Source organism: Amia ocellicauda, chromosome 9 (genome assembly GCF_036373705.1).
Source record: "Amia ocellicauda isolate fAmiCal2 chromosome 9, fAmiCal2.hap1, whole genome shotgun sequence".
Taxonomy (NCBI): domain Eukaryota; kingdom Metazoa; phylum Chordata; class Actinopteri; order Amiiformes; family Amiidae; genus Amia; species Amia ocellicauda.
Window position 1 is genome coordinate 18,922,619 of NC_089858.1, and position 19,217 is coordinate 18,941,835.

Genomic DNA, 19,217 nt, shown 5'->3' on the forward strand with positions numbered 1-19,217 from the left:
CTGAGTGCCACCCCCTGTCTACTATATAGGCTACTATATATAGAGGTGCCTTTTTTAGGTGATGTGAAACATCAATCAATTTTTATTTGTATAGCGCCCTTCACAGGGTAGCCACAGAGCGCTTTACAGACTGGTAAACATACAACAAACGTACAGCAAAATTAAATAATACATAACTACAATAAAATAAAAAAATACATAAATACAATAAAATAAACTATAGACCTGTAAACATTTACAGGTAAACATGATTTTGCATATTAAAACAATAATAAAAAAAAGGTTTTTCTGCACGTTGTATTGTTGTATCTGTTGTATCTGTTGTATTATGTTTATTTTGTTATTCCAAGCTATGTTCTAAGCATATATAAAAATTAAACAAGTGATTTACTTTCAGATGATACCATTCTAATGCATGTGATGCAAATATTTACAGAGTTATGGGCTTTTGAAATAGGGCCGGTCCTATTTAGTTTAAGAGGTTAACAGGAAGTGATAATCTTGGGCTGCATACAGGAAGTCATTTGAAGATATCTCAAAATGATTTGCATATATCTAGAAATGATTAAAATATATCTTTAAATCATTTAAATATATCTGCAAATCATGTAGAGATATCTCTAAATGTACTTTTAAATTAGGTATTTTAAATTATTTGCAGAAATCTCAAATTGATTTGCAGATATCTTTAAATTATTTTGAGATATCTTCAAATATCTGAAGATATCTGGAATTATTTGAAGATATCTTGAAATATTTGCAGATATCTTTAAATGATTTAGAGACATCTCTAAATGATAATTTGGCTTGCCATAGGATACAAGATTTCAACCTTTAGATGTTTATCTGTCTTAAACTTTTAGAGGGAACCCTGTCAGTGGTGAGGGAGGATTTGATCCTGGCTATTTGTTACATTGAAAACACTAGACAACACATATTTTTCAGTATATACTTTTATAATAGATTTTCTTACAACAAAGTTTTTTAAATGTAAAACACTATGTTATCACACTAATAAAGAAAGATTTCTATATTAATTTCAATATAAAAAATAGCAGCAGTACTTTAGTTCTTGATGCAAGATACCAACATTCAGCACTAAAAAAAAGATTTTCAAAACTCATGCAAAGCTAATATACTTACTGATCTGCTATGTTGATCCCATTGAACTGCCTCTGTACAAAGGGTGCAGAATATAAAAACCACATGCCTTATGTATTACAACTTGAATAATGAAATATCAATCCTGCTACACTGCAGTTTTAGAGATTACATACGATTTCAATTTTGTGAAAATGCAAATCAAAATGAATAACTTACATTCCTTCAAAAAACAGATGATAATAGGTCATAACCATTTCCTCTAACAAGGAAAACACCACGCTCTTTAACTACAGCAAAAAAGCAAATCAGAGCACTGCTACAGTATACATACATCACTCTGTGCCCTGCTGCATTGAATCTGAGAACTTCCATATCATTGTGATGGAGACAAACACATGCACACCTGTCAGGAGTATAATAAACAATACAGTGCAAATAGTTTTATGAAAACTACAAAATCTGAGTTGATAATACAGTATTTAATTTATAACCATAAAATACTCATTTGAAAGGCAGGGGTCCACATGACCCATACATATGGTAGCTAAATGGCTGCATCCACACCCACTGGATACAACAACTCCCACATCTGCTATAACGGTCCAACTGGCATCCACCTTAACACAGCTATTCCTCTCAATCACTCTTCTTCAGATTGGGTGATCCGTTTGAAAAGCTGCCCTGTGACGAAAACGTTGAAGACCAATATGAATTTACTGGCGGTCGGCAGCCACCGTCTTCATGTTTTCAGCTCCACCAGCCACCGTGCACAGAAAGTAGCAAGCTCTGCCGTCTCGGTGACGTGACTCTCCACTGGTAGTTCCCCTCGGAGGCTCACTGGGAATGGTACCCTCAATAGGAGAGCTGGGAGGGGCTGCGGCGGGCGCTCGTGGACACCAGACCGAGGGCCATGGCAACTAACCCGGCCGCCCCCTCCCCCAGACACACGCAGGTGTCCAGCAGGCAGCGTGTGCGAGCCACCAGCGTCTGGGCGGCGGTGATGAGCTCGTAGGCCTCCCGTGTCAGGGCCTGTCGGGAGCGCAGCACATCCAGGATGTAGTTCAGCCGGCCCTCTGTCATCCCTCGCAAGATGGACTCCCGGTAGTCCTGCAGGATCTGGCAGCAGCTCTTCCCTGGGAGGGAGTCTGAGGGAGGCAGAGGGAGAGCCAAGAAGGGGTTAAAAGTGGTCACAGCAGTCAGATCTCTCTTCCTTGTTGTTGATTGTGCAGAGCCAAGGAGATCAATTTATTAATTCCTGGAGATGGTGATCGATTTTCATTATGCGTTCGTCTGGTTAATCATTTTGTATAATACATAAACAATTATTCACCTCAGAGGACTCCCATCTAACTACCAGGGATATCAGACAACGCAGAGCCAGTTTAGTAAGTGTTTATAATCCTAACTTCCTGGCTATTTATTATGGACAGTATATGTCTTCCAGGAAGAGCCTGATCATAAAACAGTAACAAACAGCAAAACGAAGGGTGCCCCACCTTTCACTGAGATCATATTTATGTTTGGGACACAACCTTTTTCTCTTTCTTGACTGTATCCAAATATTTAAATTATATATAATTGCATTTAGTATTCCAATAATAAAATGTTATTATTGGTTTGAGAATAAATTTTGATGACTCAATTTCCTAAAAAAAGATATACAAACAAAACCACAAAACATTTAAAAAAAATTCTCTGCAAGGGAGGAAATGTTTCTTGAAAGCAAAGATAAACAGAGGCTGTAGACATGAGAGATGCGGGAGACAGAGAGACAGGGACCGTCTTACAGGAAACCACACAGATGGAAACCAGAGACATGCTTACTTTGCGTAACACTTAAAAAAATGGACAAATGTAAATATAGTTAGTATACCTTTTTGTGGCTTAAATAAACCAGTTTTATTAATATTACTATTGTTGTTTAAAACTTAATTGATATATTAACTACCAGTTGTAATTATACTGAACACTATTATGCTGAATGTAAAAAAATTATATATGAGTGCACGTTTTATATCTACTGCACATAATTATTATATCTGTGATTAACTTTAAAAACATGTGAAACAAAGCATATTGTATTGGGATTACAACTTGTTTATATTCAAAATTCATGTCCATGACTCAATACATATGAAGAAACACAGTTTAAAATAGTTTAAATGGGAGAATAGGTTCTCTGAATGTAGACTAAATTATATTTCCAAAACAAATCCAGACAGACACTTTTCTTACAGGAAGAGGGACGACACGCAAAAAAACGCTGAAATTATGCCTAAAGCAAAATGAAGCAGAACTGACAGAGCATCTTACCCAAGGAGCAGTGCTGGGGTTGGTCACAGGAGACACTTCGGTGCAGTCGGGCAGTGCCAGTGGGTGGAGAGGGTGGAGGAGGAGGTGGGCTATACCGCAAATTACCCCTGTTCAAACTACTTGGCCTGCTTGGTGATACCCGAGCGACTCGACATGCTGGCTGCAGGGGAGAAGCGCAGGGTGGGCTCCAGGAGTCTAAAAAGACAAAGGATTACGGGGGGCGGATTAGATCAGACCAATCAAAAAAACCTGCCACAATATGGTTACAAAGACAAGGCCATGCTGGCCTAAATCTCAGTCTTTATTAAATGTGGATATTAGAAAACAGATGCTAGAATTGTAGTGGACACTTAAAGCACTGTAGATCCATTTAAATGTTTGCAAATTAATAAAAAAACACTATATCTATCAAACTATCTATGGATCTTTCTATATACACCTATACATACATACATACATACATACATACAAACATTACCTATTCTACAAGCAGTCTGGAGGGCACCGGGAACTGGCAGGGGGGGTGAAGGGCCGTTGGGTTTTCGGGAAGAGGTCCGGGCAGGATTGGGTCTTTCTGGTACGGAGGTCAACATCTGCACCGTCTCCAAGCGAACAGACTTGGTGCCAGCACTTTTGGACTCACAGCAGCAGCCAGACAGCTGGGAAAGAAAACACCATTCTGTTCACATCCAGGAGAGGGAAAAGGTAATAACACAGGATCTGACAGCAACCTCCTGAATGGGCAAGAGGAAGTCAGCTGGCTGTACTGTTTGACGTAGGATCACTGCAGTTCAGTTTAACATGCCACGTCTTCACCACAAATCATAAAATGTGTGTCTCTTTCTGAGAAGGTAGTTTCAGGGTTGGGTTCACTCTCACAGACAACACGCACAGAGGTCAGAATCCTTTGTGCACACAGTTCCTCTGGGATTACCCAGTCTTGTGTTAATAACTGCATTCAAACAGTACACCAAGGTCAAGCTGCAGCCATAGTTACAGATACTTTAACATGGCTGTTCTGTAATCCAATTCCAGCACAATGGCTGCTGTGATTCTAACCGCAGACGGGAACAATTTCCTGGTACAGCGATGATGTGTGAACTTAAGCAACACAAATAGGATTGTGTGGGTGAGTTTTGTGCACTCCCAGCTCTTTCCTATAAGAGAAGCCCCCCCCTTTGTTCACATTATAATGCACATATTCTGTGTTTTGTTGCTCTGCTGTTGTTAGAGAACCTATTTTCTGAAACCTTATCCTTAATCTGTAAAAGAGGCGTACAATGACTCCCTCACCTCCAGGTTGTTCACCTCCACATGCAGGTCCTGAATCAACTGCTCTTTACTGTACAAGAGCACCCTCTCCTGGAGGAGAGACAGAACACAGATTCATTAGCACACAGTTTACGCACCACTGCTCAGGTTACTTAAACTGGAACAATAGCCTGAACCCTAAACTAGCCACCACCAAAATGTCATGTTAGGCCCACACAAATCTACAATCAATTAAGGTAAATCAGTGCAAAATCTACCCTAAATTTAACAAAAGCCTAAATCTACTTGGGACTCTAACCCTAACCCAGAACACAAGTTTATCCTAAAATGATCACAATAGATGTACAACATGTAGAACAAGATTAAGATCAAGATTCTTTATTGCCACTAACCATGGTTGGAGGTATTTGGGTTTGGTACAGCTATGAATACAAAGACATTAAACAAAAAACTTCCCTTCATACATACCCATCATAAATCACCATCATTAACCCTGTAGGCCTAGTACCAAGCTAGAATGTACTGGGTTAATTACTGTCTTGGAATCCATCCCCAGGGCAGTGTGGGTAACTAAATTAATCTTAACTTGACCAAACATAAAATGTATTCAGAAAGGTGTGCTGGGCTACCTTATTCTCCTTCAGCTGGACAGCAGCCCTGGCCACTGCGTCTGGGTCAACTGTCTCCAAGACTCTCCGTAACGCCAGCACACAGTCTGGGGGGAGAGAAGTGAGGCTTAATTTAATTCATTTGACCCTTGATCAAGTCACCATCACACTTGGATTCTTCTTTACCATTGTGTTTGGCTACTGCAGTGGATTTACAGCCTAGCTCTCTCATCCGTATTGGTTTAATGTAGCTCAGAGTCTGTAACAATGATATATAATGGTCTGTAGGAAGGCCGTAGGCTGACAGTATAAAGTACAGTATGATTTTCAGAGATAACCTTATCTGAGTAACCACAATACAAACATGTATATCATCGTCTGTGTTGATATCAGAAAGAATGCCGTACTGTGATAAATCCTCAGGGGCCGGTTGCATAAACATAGACTAAGTCTTTGTCTTAGTATGATAATAAGTCCTACTAACGATAGACACTCTGTTGCATAAAAGTCTTTCACTGGTCTTAGACTGGTCTTAGACTGGTCTTAGACTGGTTTTACTTAGTCAATTACGCATTGCATCCTGGGAATTTTAAGACACCTGAAGAAAAAAAAAACATTTATCTATGCACATTTATCTAAAACAGCGATCACAGTTAACTGATAATCTATGCTAGTTATTGAAATATAATGTAGAGAAATGTATCAATTGTTCGCTATTTTCGGAAACTTTCATTAACGCATTCAAACACAAGGCATGGGATAAAATGAAGAAAAAGTTAACACCGTCAAACTGTTGTGTGGGTGCTATGAGGTCTGTAAAGATGGGAGAAAGGATTAAATAATATGCTAATTTAAGAGGAAACATCCGCGTACTAAACGCAAAGCAGCGCAGTTTATTATTATTATTATTATTATTATTATTATTATTATTATTATTATGTATTCCTTTGCCATGCGCCCTTATCCAGGGCGAATTAGGATAGCAAATAGCAAAACAAAAGTGCTAAATACAGCACACAATTACTAATCGGTCATAATACAAATTAAAGTTTAGAAATTACAGAAGTGCAGGTAAAATATACAGTTGGTTATTGAAGTATATCGGGAGGGGTCTCGATGTTTGTGGGGATTGCAGGGGGCGGGACAGGGGGTGTGAGAGCTGGCGGGAGGCTCCGACCGGTCAGCGTCAGTGTCGCAATAGACTCAGGCAGCACTTTCAATGGAAAGATAGACTTAAGTTCCAAGTTAACCTGGGGGTGAGGAGGCTGACTTTTCAGTCTAAGTCTTAGTCAGTCTTAATTTTTATACAACTGACTAACTTGCATAGACTAGTCTAACTGTCAAATTAAGACCAGTCTAATGGTTTAGACCAGTCTTATATAGTTTTATGCAACCGGCCAAAGAATAGAAAAGAATTGGGAGAATTGAAGGAACTGAACTCGGTCTAAAGCAGACAGAGATCGGGTTGCTTTGGCGCAGGGAAACATAGCTCTGGCAATTTCACTTCCACTGAAATAGCTTTTGGCTTAATGAATCTTAGAAGTCCTGGGTATGCAATGCCCAGCCCTGGTGTAGAGAACAGCTGACTTTTGCAGTGTGCGAATCCCAGGGAGACAGTTTACCTGATGCCTGAGGGCGCGTGTGAGGCTCATAGCTCCAGCAGTGGACGATGAGCTGGGAGAGGACGGGAGCCTGGGTTACGGCACGTGGCACCAGCTCCTCCCCGATGCCCGGTCCCACACCACTCTGCACCGACAGCAGCAGAACCTGAGGCTGAGAGATATCTGCACCAAAAAATCACAGAAACACAGGGTTCACATTGTTTCTCCCCGACCACTGCATTCAGGCTCGTAAAAAAATTAAAAATAGAAATGTCCCTGGCTCACCTCAACACTGTGCTGAGTGCACTAAAAAATCTGCTTCTCGTTTCAATTCTCGCTCTTACACTGCACAGAGGCTGTCCCGTAAACTGAAGCAATGCACTGGCATGTAACTCAAACCCAAAGCCTTATGAACACATTAGGATGTGACACTGTGTAGGATGTGAAACTGGTCCTCTCTGGACCATAGTCATAAAACTCATGACGGTGATCTACCACTCCTTTTTTAAATGCTGTGGAACAAACACCCAACGGTATTTTTACATATACATTTATATTTGTTATGCAACAAAAGGATATTAATGACCTTTCTAAAATTAAATAAGCACCCTGAAAGTTTTATGGGACTCTTCCACACTTCTTTGTGCTTTATTTCCTCATAAAAAAGCTGGAGTCAAGTTGAGGATGGTAAAGGTTTAATGAATATGGCCCTCTAGGACTCACTGCATATTTTAAAGCTTGAGACAGCCTTTTACAGGTTAAATGGAGTCCCAGAACTGAATCAAGCAATGAAATGCACTGCCACTGAGAAGAGACCTTGCCACCTCGGAAAGACAGGTGTCTTAGCGAGGGAAGAGAGCTCTAACAAGGAGGGGAGATGCAGAGCGCTGATCTCTGTGCGCACTGGCTTCTTCCCCTTCCCACAAGGCTGCTCAGCAGAGCAAGGTTAAGCAATCTGATGTCCTTAGCATCATGCACTGTGCTAAAGGGTAAAGGTGCTCCGATACTGACTCATAGTTCACAATAAGGTCACTCATAGTCATCGTGTTATAACAAGACATTATAACAAAGTTGGGCAATAATTCACAATGACTCCTTCAACTGTGCTAAAGGTTACTTGTTCATAAAAGCAAAAATATATATATATTATCCTGATGCACAGAAAAAAAAAAAAAGCAAAATGTCCTACCTTCATATGGTGGTCTTCTGTTGAGGGTCTCCCACAAGAGCATGGCAAAACTGCAGGAGAAAGAGACAGTATTTTCTCTCAACATGTTAGTTGTTTTTTTGTTCCTATTGAACATTCAGGGTCTGTGGCTTTGCGAATTCCCCGCAGTGTGCATCTGCTTGGGTATCCCTGTTGCTGCAACTCGACATCCTTGCGGGCCTTACGAGGGGCACCACAGAACCTACACCTTCTGCTTTCACAGTGAAGCAAGCTCCTTAAAAGTCAGCTCCATTTGAGGAACTGTGAATCTTGGGAAATCTTACACCATTGCGCTTGACAAGATAAGAGTAGTCTGATATTATCTGTGAAGTGTTAAAATGCTTCTTCAGGCACGTAACTGTTGCATTTTCCCTTCTTTTTTCTGCAAAAAAGCAGAACTCCTTCAAATCTACCCTTATACCGCTTTTGAAATTACACTAGATGTACTGAAATAACCCTCAACATTATTTCTTGGTCTTATTTGTTTCAATTTTAAATGACAATGAAACAGATTTTAATTTACTTTGGACAAACATCCCCATTGCATTACCATGTAATGCATGCTTGCACAGAAACACTCACCTGTATATATCTCCCTCTGTCGAAGGTTTCTCCCCACAAAGGGTCTCTGGGGACAAATACACTAGGTCCCTAATGCAAAGCCCATTACAATCAGCAGGGACAGACTTTAGGTTCCATTTCTTCCACTGAGACAGGCCAAAGTCACACACCTGAAAGCCACACACAAGAAATGTGTGAAATTCTAGTTATTTTCACAGACTCACTTAAATTAGAGTTTCTTATCTTTAAAAATGTCTCACTGAACAGGCAAGTCAGACTACCTGGATGCACGCTGTCTTGTCATCTCACTAGCAGGAAATCAATAAATCATTAATTAAATAAATACAATGAATAATCATGTTTTCATTATTGCTGTATATAACATCACATCCCATGGCTTTCAATAAACATTGCAATTACACTAAAATAAACCCAAATTGCCTCAGGGGTGTTGAATGAAACGGAGGAAACGATCTCCTCCAGCCGAGTATCTGCAACAATCCTCTCCCTTACAAAAAAGGCCTCAGCACAGGGAGGCAAAGGGAGCCCTCGTGTTTCCCCTCCAGGCACGGTTACCTTGGCACGGTACTGGGCATCGAGCAGCACATTGGCAGGCTTTAGGGCCTGATGGGCAAGGAGCAGGCTGTGCAGGTGGGACAGTCCTTCCGCCACATCTTGCATGATACGGAGGAGCAGGGTACAGGGCACCTCTTGGTGCTGTTGCCGCTGAAAACACAATGGGAAAGGCACCTTGAGCTGTCTTCAGCACACAATATAATTTAAGTTTTAAAGGTTCAAGTAAAAGAAAGAAAAGCACACACACCCCAAAACTCCCATGCTTTTAGCCAGACGAGGATGTCCTAGACTCCACAGAGAAAACTGAGCCTTTTCTTACCTTTATAAGAACACATACAAGGTGTGCATTGTGATATGATGTACATTGTTTGTCCATTGGAAAATAGGCCTACATATGTTAAAATAAAGATCCATTGACTTTCAGAGGTGATTTTAACCCCCCAACAAAAATGCAACAAAATGATTTACTTCTGTACAATAAAGGGGTTTACTTTAAATTTTAAATGTCACCTGGGAGTATTTCCCTATTGTGAGGAGAGATTTCGTGATTTTACCCCCTTTCCTGTGGCTTTCCTTTGTTACAGCATCTTCTCCATCAAAACATAGAAAAGGGATCAGCTTTTCCAATACGTGTAGAGGATGTTGGGATTTCCAAAACCTTTATATCTATACATTTAATTCTAATGTCAGGTACACTACCAGAATATTTTTCTTTATATTCCCAGTAAATGTCCCTGTTTATTTTAAACTTAAACATGACTAATAATAATAATAACTATTATTATAAATCATTATTATTATTATTATTATTATAATACGTTTTAGAACACCCCCCTTTTTCTAGTTTTTATTGAAATCTTCGCAGTTTAAAGTCTCAATGTACTATGAACAAATAGAACTATTGGAGAAAAAAAGAAATGATCGAATCATTTTGTTTAACAAAATTGAACCCCTTAAGCTGACAAACCCCTTTGGTACCCTTAAAAGGGCACCAAATCCGTGTGCTTCTCTTTAATCCCATGTGTACTCTTCACTGTTGTCTTGTTTGCCAAGTGTTTGGTATCCCATGAAAGCTGAGACTCTCAAATGATTTCACAACTTTGGTATATAGATAAAGATGGCACTGTCCCTCTGATAATACCCTACCTCATACAGAAGAGAGTGAAGAGAGCCCTCGTCCATCCAGTCTGACACCAGGCCTAGGAGCAGATGAGACCTGTACACACCCAGGGGAACCAGGACCCTCTCTGACTGAATCCGTCTGACCTTCGCAATCTCCTTCAGGCTCTCACTCCACTGGCTGAGGACAGAGAGGAACCCAACACAAATTAAGCATTCTGCCAAGCGAGCTCCAACGCATTGTCTTATCACCCCCAAAGTGAAAGCAAGACACAGGATTTCCCGCTGTCTGACTTGCCACTTTCCCCATAGAAGAGGTTACACCATGTGGGAGACTGTTGCCACTACACACAGGTAATTATTAATCAGTGAAAGTGTAAACACAGCTCATACTGGCGAGCTGAATGATAACAATTCACAGCTGAATGGGGGGGGTGGTTATGAGGTGTTCTATTTTGTATGCATTTATTCATCCATTAATAGATTAATCTAAAGTGAATCAATATTGAACTTGGGTAGATTCCATATCTGATTTCTGGCATCAGTCCTGGGTTGGGGACACTGCTGTTGTACCCTTGGGCATGCTACTATATCTAGGGTGGTCCAGTAAAACCCCAAATAAATTTGTAATTGTATGTACAAAAATTATGTGTTATATTGTAAGTTGCCAAGGATAGGAATGTTGGGTAAGAAATATTATAACAAAACCTGACCTCTTTGAATGTAATAGGGCAAAGCAACTGTAAATGATTACAGGTTGAAATCTAGCATAATTATGGAAATACAAATAATCTATTGTTGTTTTTCTTTTTAAAATGTTGGAATTCTGGAGCAAAAAAATACAATAAAAATGGATACCCCAGGACAAGACTTGACTTGGCTTACACACTTCACAACATAGCAAACAGCAGCTCTGATCACTATGCTAACTCTTGGCAGCGGGGCCAAGCCAGTTTAGAGATCAAGAGCAGGTTGTTTCAAAATAAAGAATGTAAGAAACAGGTAACTCTCTGTTGTGGGTGCAACATACCCACACAGTTTGCTACATGTGTGCCAAGGTAACGCCCTTGAGCTACAAAATGAGACAGAAAAGAGTAACAAAGCTTGTCATGGTTCACGCAGTGGATGGAAATGACAGCTTCCTTTCTTCCGCAGGCATACCAAAGCAGAAAGACTGAAAGGCAACGCAGAAGGTCCCTCCTTAGGCCTATCTCACCTCTCCGCAGTTCTTTGGATGGACAGCACTTTCACAGCCACCTGGCACCCCCCTGCTCTGCTATAGCTGCCTCTGAGACAGGAGCCTGCACTGGTGCGAGTCAGAACCATCTTCATTACATCATGCTCAGGGATTGTAGGCAGGGGGCTAGGCTGGGCCATTCTCATATCTAGGGCACTTGACGGGTGGAGAAAAGCAGGTTTCCCTCGATTACAAAAACAGATAGATGGTTTTAATTTGTGCTAATCACTTAACATCTTACACTGCAGAAAGCACAAAAGTTAATCTTGCCTGGTCTTACCAGCCTGGACTCTGAGCTGCTAAGGAGCCAAATTAGCAGATTTTAGACATGGTTCTATTAAAAGTGTGATTCAGTGTTTATCAACAAAACAAAATAGATACAATAAAATCGTAAAAGATGCAAAAGTATTGGAAGAATAGTATTGGAAAAGTTTAGTTAGGTAGTTTATGTGCATTATTTCCTCAAAAGAAAAGCTCCACTAATTCTAATGGTACCCAGCACACTCCCTCAGATCTGCAAATGCCCCCTGAATGTCTTATACTGAACATTTAGCTCTTCTACTACCACATAATTTATTTCACACCCTACCAATCCTGAAAAAATATTTTTTTAAACCATAAAAGTTGACTATTCCTTCATAAACACTCACACATTCTTTATCAACTATATATAAAATTAGATATTGGTAAATTCTTCATAAATGCACCAACATCTGAAATAGTCTGGTGTTTCTGCATTCAAAAGGGTAAAACTGCAAGACGAAAAACACCCCAAATAAATAAATAATCGCCTACAAATGACTAAAGCCATGTGTCTTAGGCTGGCATTTCCCGGCTGTGTGCTGCAGCGCTGCGATGGGTGGACGCGGAAAGTCCCTGCTACTAGAAACGATCACGAGTATGTGGCACACACCACCATCCACAGCACAGCCGCAAAACATGATCTTCTTCTTATTATTATTACTACTACTTCCGACAAAGCTTTAAACACCACAGAAATAGATCGCATATTGTAATGCAACTGCCTAAAGACTTCTATCAAGACATTAAACCCTCTTCAATATGTTCAAGTTAAGGAGTGTGCACGATAAACGATGTTACGTAATAAATCATTTTATATATCGCATTAAATAAAATAACATCAATGCAAACCTTCCTTTCCCTATTCAAATACGGCTATTTATTGCATTAACTGAAGGCCACCGAGCTCCTGTCTTACCGAGGTCAGCCTGCCAGTCTCCGCGCTGCTGGGCTCTGCGGCTCTGCGCGGCTCCGCGGCTAGGACGTGCGTGCGTGACGCGCTGTGTTTACCTGCTCTCTGATTGGCTGCTGCCGCCACAGAATTCCCCTGCTCAACCCCGGGGCAGGCGCAGGCGCAGTGAAGTCATGCTGTCATGTTGATAGATTGCATGGGGTTGCGTCCTGGTTTCGTTTGTCAATTCTAGTTCTAATTCTGTTGTTTTATTATATTATATTATATTATATTATATTATATTATTGTTAATGTTTTTCGGTTACGTTATTGTGCATTCATAAAGACAACTGCAGTATCACTGAAAGGTGGTTATGAGTTCAGTTACCTTGGCATAACTGTACAAGACCTTTTTATACACAATTACATGTAACAGACCATTCCTACCTGAAAAGCTGAGTTCAACTTGGTCACATTCTCTGATTTCACATTTTATATTTGATTTGGTTGTGACTTTTTTCTTTAACATCCAAAGCTTTCATCTCATACCAGTGTGAGGGTAGTCTAGCGCCTAGATAATATTTACAATCTTTATGCTAGCCTTTGATATTACATTGCTGTGCAGAAAAGAGAGAGTAACTCATTGTATTACATCAGAAGATGAACTGCCACTATTTTAAGGCCAAAAAACAGCCTGAACCCCAACCCAAGCCAACAGCATCATTTCAAGATTGGCCCATGCAAATAAACACATGATTCAGTTATGTGAGTAGAAACACAACCCTTGTCATAACGAAACCCGGAGTTTACTGGGGACTCGAAGGCAATCCCTAGACCACAACAAAATGGAAGTAATTTAATCATTTAACTTAATTGTAGTGCAAAAAATGTATAGCATTTCTCATTCTAAACAACCTAAATATAACCATTTAGCAATTTCTGCCTTCATCTGTATCCCCAAATTAAACATATCTTAGTCAGGTTTTCTAATTTCATATTTTCCATGTAATTGTATTTAGATATTTTTTTCTTTATTTAATACAAATATGACAATTAAATATCATAAGAAAATACTTTATTCTGAACTGTGAATCTGCATGGCAATGTTGAAATGAGAAACCTTTGATTGTATCTGATTTCAAAAAGACACACATGAGACAATAATACATAAAATAAATAAGCCATTTCTACCACACCTCTATACACCAGGACAAGCTCAGGTTTCTCACCGAAAGTATTATTTTCAAAATGGTGTTGCAGGTGGTAGGCATCGGTGTGCTGCAAATAATGTTGTGTGAAGTAGGTGTGACTTGATTTTCTTCTAAAGCTTTCTCTCAAAGATAATGTGGGTAAAAAGATTTTGTATTGATCCAACATAGCATAGGTCCCTGCAGATGTTGAGTGTTTGATTATTTATTTACTTATTTTACCTTTAACATATCTTAACATGGGGTATGAGTTGTACTGATTATCATTCACATAGGATGATATTCTATATGCATTTTAGGATTTCCTAGAGTAAGCCCTGTCTTTCAATTATTTTCGGTCAATGTGTGTTTGCTCATCTCTTTCACTATGATGTCTTCTTCTCCCACTTCCCTCCATTATTTTATGATGTGAGCCCATAACTTCTTCATGTGTCACTATAGCCTAACAAATTGTACAGGTTTCATACTGTCAGCTGTCTTCATTATACTGTTCCCAAAACCTTTTCTGGTAACTGGTATTATTCTATATTATGTAGTAGTCCATGGGGGACAAAGTCTAAATGTTGTGCCATAAGCAAAGCTGGAACTTTATGTGGAGGTGCATGACTGTCCATTTATAGTGAAAGCCCAATAGGTATGTATAAGTTTTACAGGTTCTCACACAGTAAGAATAAGAAAGTTGTGATTAACAGTCCACACTTCCTTGCAACCTCTTCAATGACATTTTCGCCATGCCTACACAGAGAAAAAACATTGCCTAATTACGTGCACTTTCTACCTGCATAGCTTAAATGCTTAGAAGAAGTTAAAAAGATACTGGTTTAAATATTTCCACCTGATTGTATAGGTTGTAACGAACAGTTTCAATTTCTCCTGCCAACTCTGACGCAAGCGGCACGTGCACTCCCTTGCTTACCTCCCACTCTCCCACACCTGCCCATCACACCCTTTTGTGCTTCTAGTGCAGACTGCCTCTCTCTGCCATTGTGGTTGTGACAGCATGTTTACCTATTCTCCCCTACACTAATTGTTCCAGTTTCATTCTCACATGCAAGGGAAACCATTTTTTTGTTTTTATTTTATCTTTTCAAAACATGTATTTTTAGATGTTCTTGAGGGATTGGTATCAGGAAATTCCACAGAAGTTAAAAAAAGAATGTCTCTATATAGTACCCATGTAGTACTCTTTATTAAATCTATTATGTTTTAAATAAATTAATTGCAGATGGGGGTGGTATTCAAAGCAACACACTGATCAGATGCACAGCTTCCTTCGTAGGGCTGGGGGTTTCCCCACCGTGATTACCCCTATGGACTGAACTTTAACATAACACTTTTTTTAATCTGTGATTACACAACAATGGTAACTGCACTAGCCTTGAAATACAATGGTTATATCGCTATCTCACAGTGAGCATGTGGTCTGCTTTGGTTTGTGACCCTTTATCATGGCAGGCATCACCCTAAAAGGCTGACACAACAGCCTCCAAACTTCCCCTTTCAGCTTGAAATCTTTTTTCCCACAGGATGTGGATGCAATGATGTAACCACAACAGCCTCTGGCACTCTTTTCAGGTCTGCAGCTCAAAGTCCCAGCTTCCCTGTTGACTGGCACACTGCACTGACCATGAACTCAAACAGCTCTATATTCCTCCTCCAGAGCTGTACACTGAAAGCAGAATACCAAATCCATTTGTTCCTAACAGCCCAGCGATATAATTTTGTATTGTTAACCTTCTTCCAGTGAGGTGAACAAGGGCAGCATTTTTGAAGTGAAGTGAAACGTGAAGTGAAATGCTCTGGAATGTGATTGGATGGTGGGTATAATGATGATAGCATCTGAATGCCATTCTAAGAGATCCTTAGTGTGTTTTGCCCTCAGGTGAAGCGTTTGTGTTTTTTGTTTTATTACTGTTTTACTATATTATTATTATTGTTATTGTTCTAGTTGAATTGGATAGTCACCCATCCAGTGTTCTATATATTACTACAAATAATAATACTAGTAATCATAATAACAATAATAATCATCATCATCATAATCATCATAATAATCCTATTTTCAAGACTAGCTTCAGAACATTTGCTGTCTTGTGTATAAATACATAAAAGCAGTTTAACAGAAGTCAAATATGGTAATTTATCCCTGTATCCTCTATGACTTTTTTTTCCTTTTGGAAAACTTTTTTTGGAAATGCCTAGAGCTACAGTGCGAGTTCCTCTCATTGTTTCTTCAGCTCTTTCAACTCTGTGCTGAACAGTGGATTTAAAGCAACACAGCTGAATGTGGGGCCAACACATGGGGCTGGAATTTCCCTTTCTCTTTTGGCAGGGAGGGTGAGAAGGTCACTGAATCAGGCCTGCCGTATTGCGGGGGTGGCAGCACACACTGCAAAACACACTGCAATTCTTTATGCATCTCATCATCTGTCAAGCAGAGGTAGTGAAATTTCACGAGGGTGGGGATATATTTCAGGGAATCCTTAAGAGGGGACCAAAAGAAAGTTACAGATAGTTTCAGCATCTGTCACTGCAGCCCAGTCAGAACAGGTGTAAGAGGTCTATTTGATTTTACAACTGTACTGCCATATTGTATGTTGGACCGTACGCACATTGTGTGTTGGGTTTGCACCACTGTCTGCCATGCAAATCCCGACAGCCTCAGGATTGTACTAATGAGAGACTGCTTCAGCTCCAGTGCCATCAGCACTGCAGAGTATTTATCCCCTACCACTCTCAATACCACTAGGATGAACACAACACTGTGTGAAACAAACAGTAAAACCACACAGCTGTAGCACCACCTACAGATGAACACTACCATTCCCTCCTGACCAAGTGACCCCCCCCCAAGTAATCACTTCATCAGCACCACCCCTGCCCTAATTGTCCTCTGCACGCTACTGCTGTTTTCAAAGAAATGTGTTTTGAAGATGTCCTGCATACAATATTTGAAAGACAACATTTTATTTAAAACATACTTATAGCACCATCACTAGCAGCAATGGCAGTAGTAGTAAATGTCTTCTGCTTCTCCAGGTGAAGTTTGTACAGTGAGGGAAAAAAGTATTTGATCCCCTGCTGATTTTGTACGTTTGCCCACTGACAAAGAAATGATCAGTCTATAATTTTAATGGTAGGTGTATTTTAACAGTGAGAGACAGAATAACAACAAAAAAATCCAGAAAAACGCATTTCAATAAAGTTAAAAATTGATTTGCATGTTAATGAGGGAAATAAGTATTTGACCCCTTCGACTTAGTACTTGGTGGCAAAACCCTTGTTGGCAATCACAGAGGTCAGACGTTTCTTGTAGTTGGCCACCAGGTTTGCACACATCTCAGGAGGGATTTTGTCCCACTCCTCTTTGCAGATCCTCTCCAAGTCATTTAGGTTTCGAGGCTGACGTTTGGCAACTTGAACCTTCAGCTCCCTCCACAGATTTTCTATGGGATTAAGGTGTGGAGACTGGCAAGGCCACTCCAGGACCTTAATGTGCTTCTTCTTGAGCCACTCCTTTGTTGCCTTGGCTGTGTGTTTTGGGTCATTGTCATGCTGGAATACCCATCCACGACCCATTTTCAATGCCCTGGCTGAGGGAAGAAGGTTCTCACCCAAGATTTGACGGCACATGACCCCGTCCATCGTCCCTTTGATGCGGTGCAGTTGTCCTGTCCCCCCAAAAGCATAATGTTTCCACCTCCATGTTTGACGGTGGGGATGGTGTTCTTGGGGTCATTCCTCCTCCTCCAAACATGGCGAGTTGAATTGATGCCAAAGAGCTCGATTTTGGTCTCATCTGACCACAACACTTTCACTCAGTTCTCCTCTGAATCATTCAGATGTTGGCAAACTTCAGACGGGCCTGTACATGTGCTTTCTTGAGCAGGGGAGCCTTGCGGGCGCTGCAGGATTTCAGTCCTTCACGGCGTAGTGTGTTACCAATTGTTTTCTTGGTGACTATGGTCCCAGCTGCCTTGAGATCATTAACAAGATCCTCCCGTGTAGTTCTGGGCTGATTCCTCACCTACCATTAAAATGATAGACTGATCATTTCTTTGTCAGTGGGCAAACGTACAAAATCAGCAGGGGATCAAATACTTTTTTCCCTCACTGTAAGTCTTCTGTGACATGTGGGTTACCAGAAGCAAGGTCTGTCTCCCTCTTACTGATGGGGATATGTGTCCTATGGGAATTGCTTCCAACTTCAGACTGGGCTTGGTGTTGAACAAACAGGTCTCTGTGTGCTCCTGACAACATGCGCCTGAGTCACACTCCAGAGAATGACTCCTTTTCCCGAAAATGAAATTAAGAACGTCTGGAATTGATTCCTGTCTAAAAAGTGAATCAGATACCTAAATCAAAATCTTAGGAGCCATATATATAAGAACAAATATAAGAGCAAGTCTGAAACCAAAAACAGCCTTCCTTTTCTCCTGAAAAATGATTTGTCAATGATCTGAGCCACCCCCTCTCCCCACTTACACATCATAAAGGGGCTTTTAATTTACTCAGATTGCTTCTTCCACAGGAAGAAGGTGAAATTAGCTTGGTTTGGGTTCCGTTTTCAATTTAGTTTGACATTAACATCCTACAGTGGCTCAGCATTTCCTGATTTAGTTTTTTGCTCCAAGTCTAGCCTTTACAGCGCTGTAGATGCTGAGAAGAGAGCCAAAATGACTGAAAAGAGGGTAAAGTCATCTGATAGGTGACATCACAGGGGCCAACCAATACAGCTTAGGCAAGGTGAGGTAATGTTTAATTCATTTTAATTCCATTGAGATTGAAATGAGGAAACGATTACTGCCGTTAGAAATTATTTGAATTAGTCTAAAGCCCTTTATCTCTCCCCTCTGGTATCTTGTGCCAGATTACATATATATTTTTAAACAAACACAATGGCATCTACATGCCTATACAGTTCATACACAAATACTCACCTACAGTGGGGGGGGGGTGGGGGGGGTAGCATGCTAATAATAGCAATGTTACAGCTGCAGGATACTTCATAAGTAATACAAATTGGCAACAGACTTGGGTAAACTGGGACAGATTTGCTTTTTTATATATACATATTATTTTCCACTTGCTATGGGTATTTGATGAAATTGAGTGATCCCCCTCCTTGTGGAAAGTAGAACTTGTTAGGAAGTTGTGCAATTTCCCTCTTAGTCCCTGTAACAGCCTCATGACTAGGCTGTGGAAATACATCCCTATCA

General features: G+C 40.3%; 1 protein-coding gene across 2 annotated transcripts; it reads right to left on the reverse strand.

Moving 5' to 3' along the window:
• Window positions 1-62: 62 nt before the first annotated feature.
• LOC136758904 (receptor-interacting serine/threonine-protein kinase 2) lies at window positions 63-12,861 on the reverse strand. 2 transcript variants are annotated; one of them, XM_066713651.1, is made up of 12 exons: window positions 12,818-12,861; window positions 11,578-11,782; window positions 10,389-10,542; window positions 9,243-9,392; window positions 8,688-8,836; window positions 8,088-8,137; window positions 6,920-7,081; window positions 5,319-5,404; window positions 4,711-4,779; window positions 3,896-4,076; window positions 3,418-3,612; window positions 63-2,249 (listed from the first exon to the last, which is right to left on the reverse strand). In XM_066713651.1, the coding sequence occupies exons 2-12, from the start codon at window positions 11,742-11,744 to the stop codon at window positions 1,957-1,959; spliced, it is 1,656 nt and encodes a 551-aa protein (XP_066569748.1). In that variant the 5' UTR covers window positions 11,745-11,782; window positions 12,818-12,861; the 3' UTR covers window positions 63-1,956. The 2 variants fall into 2 exon arrangements, with proteins under 2 accessions (XP_066569748.1, XP_066569749.1); XM_066713652.1 differs by having other exon boundaries at window positions 11,578-11,754; window positions 12,818-12,855.
• Between the last annotated feature and the right edge of the window lie 6,356 nt (window positions 12,862-19,217).

Coding starts and splice junctions, on each gene's coding strand:
- LOC136758904 (XM_066713651.1), bottom strand. CDS start 11,744: ATGAGAATGGCCCAGCCTAGCCCCCTGCCTACAATCCCTGAGCATGAT. Junction 4,077..4,710: donor TGGAGGTGAACAACCTGGAG/GTGAGGGAGTCA, acceptor TTTCTTTCCCAG/CTGTCTGGCTGCTGCTGTGA. Junction 3,613..3,895: donor CCAGACTGCTTGTAGAATAG/GTAATGTTTGTA, acceptor TTGTCTTTTTAG/ACTCCTGGAGCCCACCCTGC.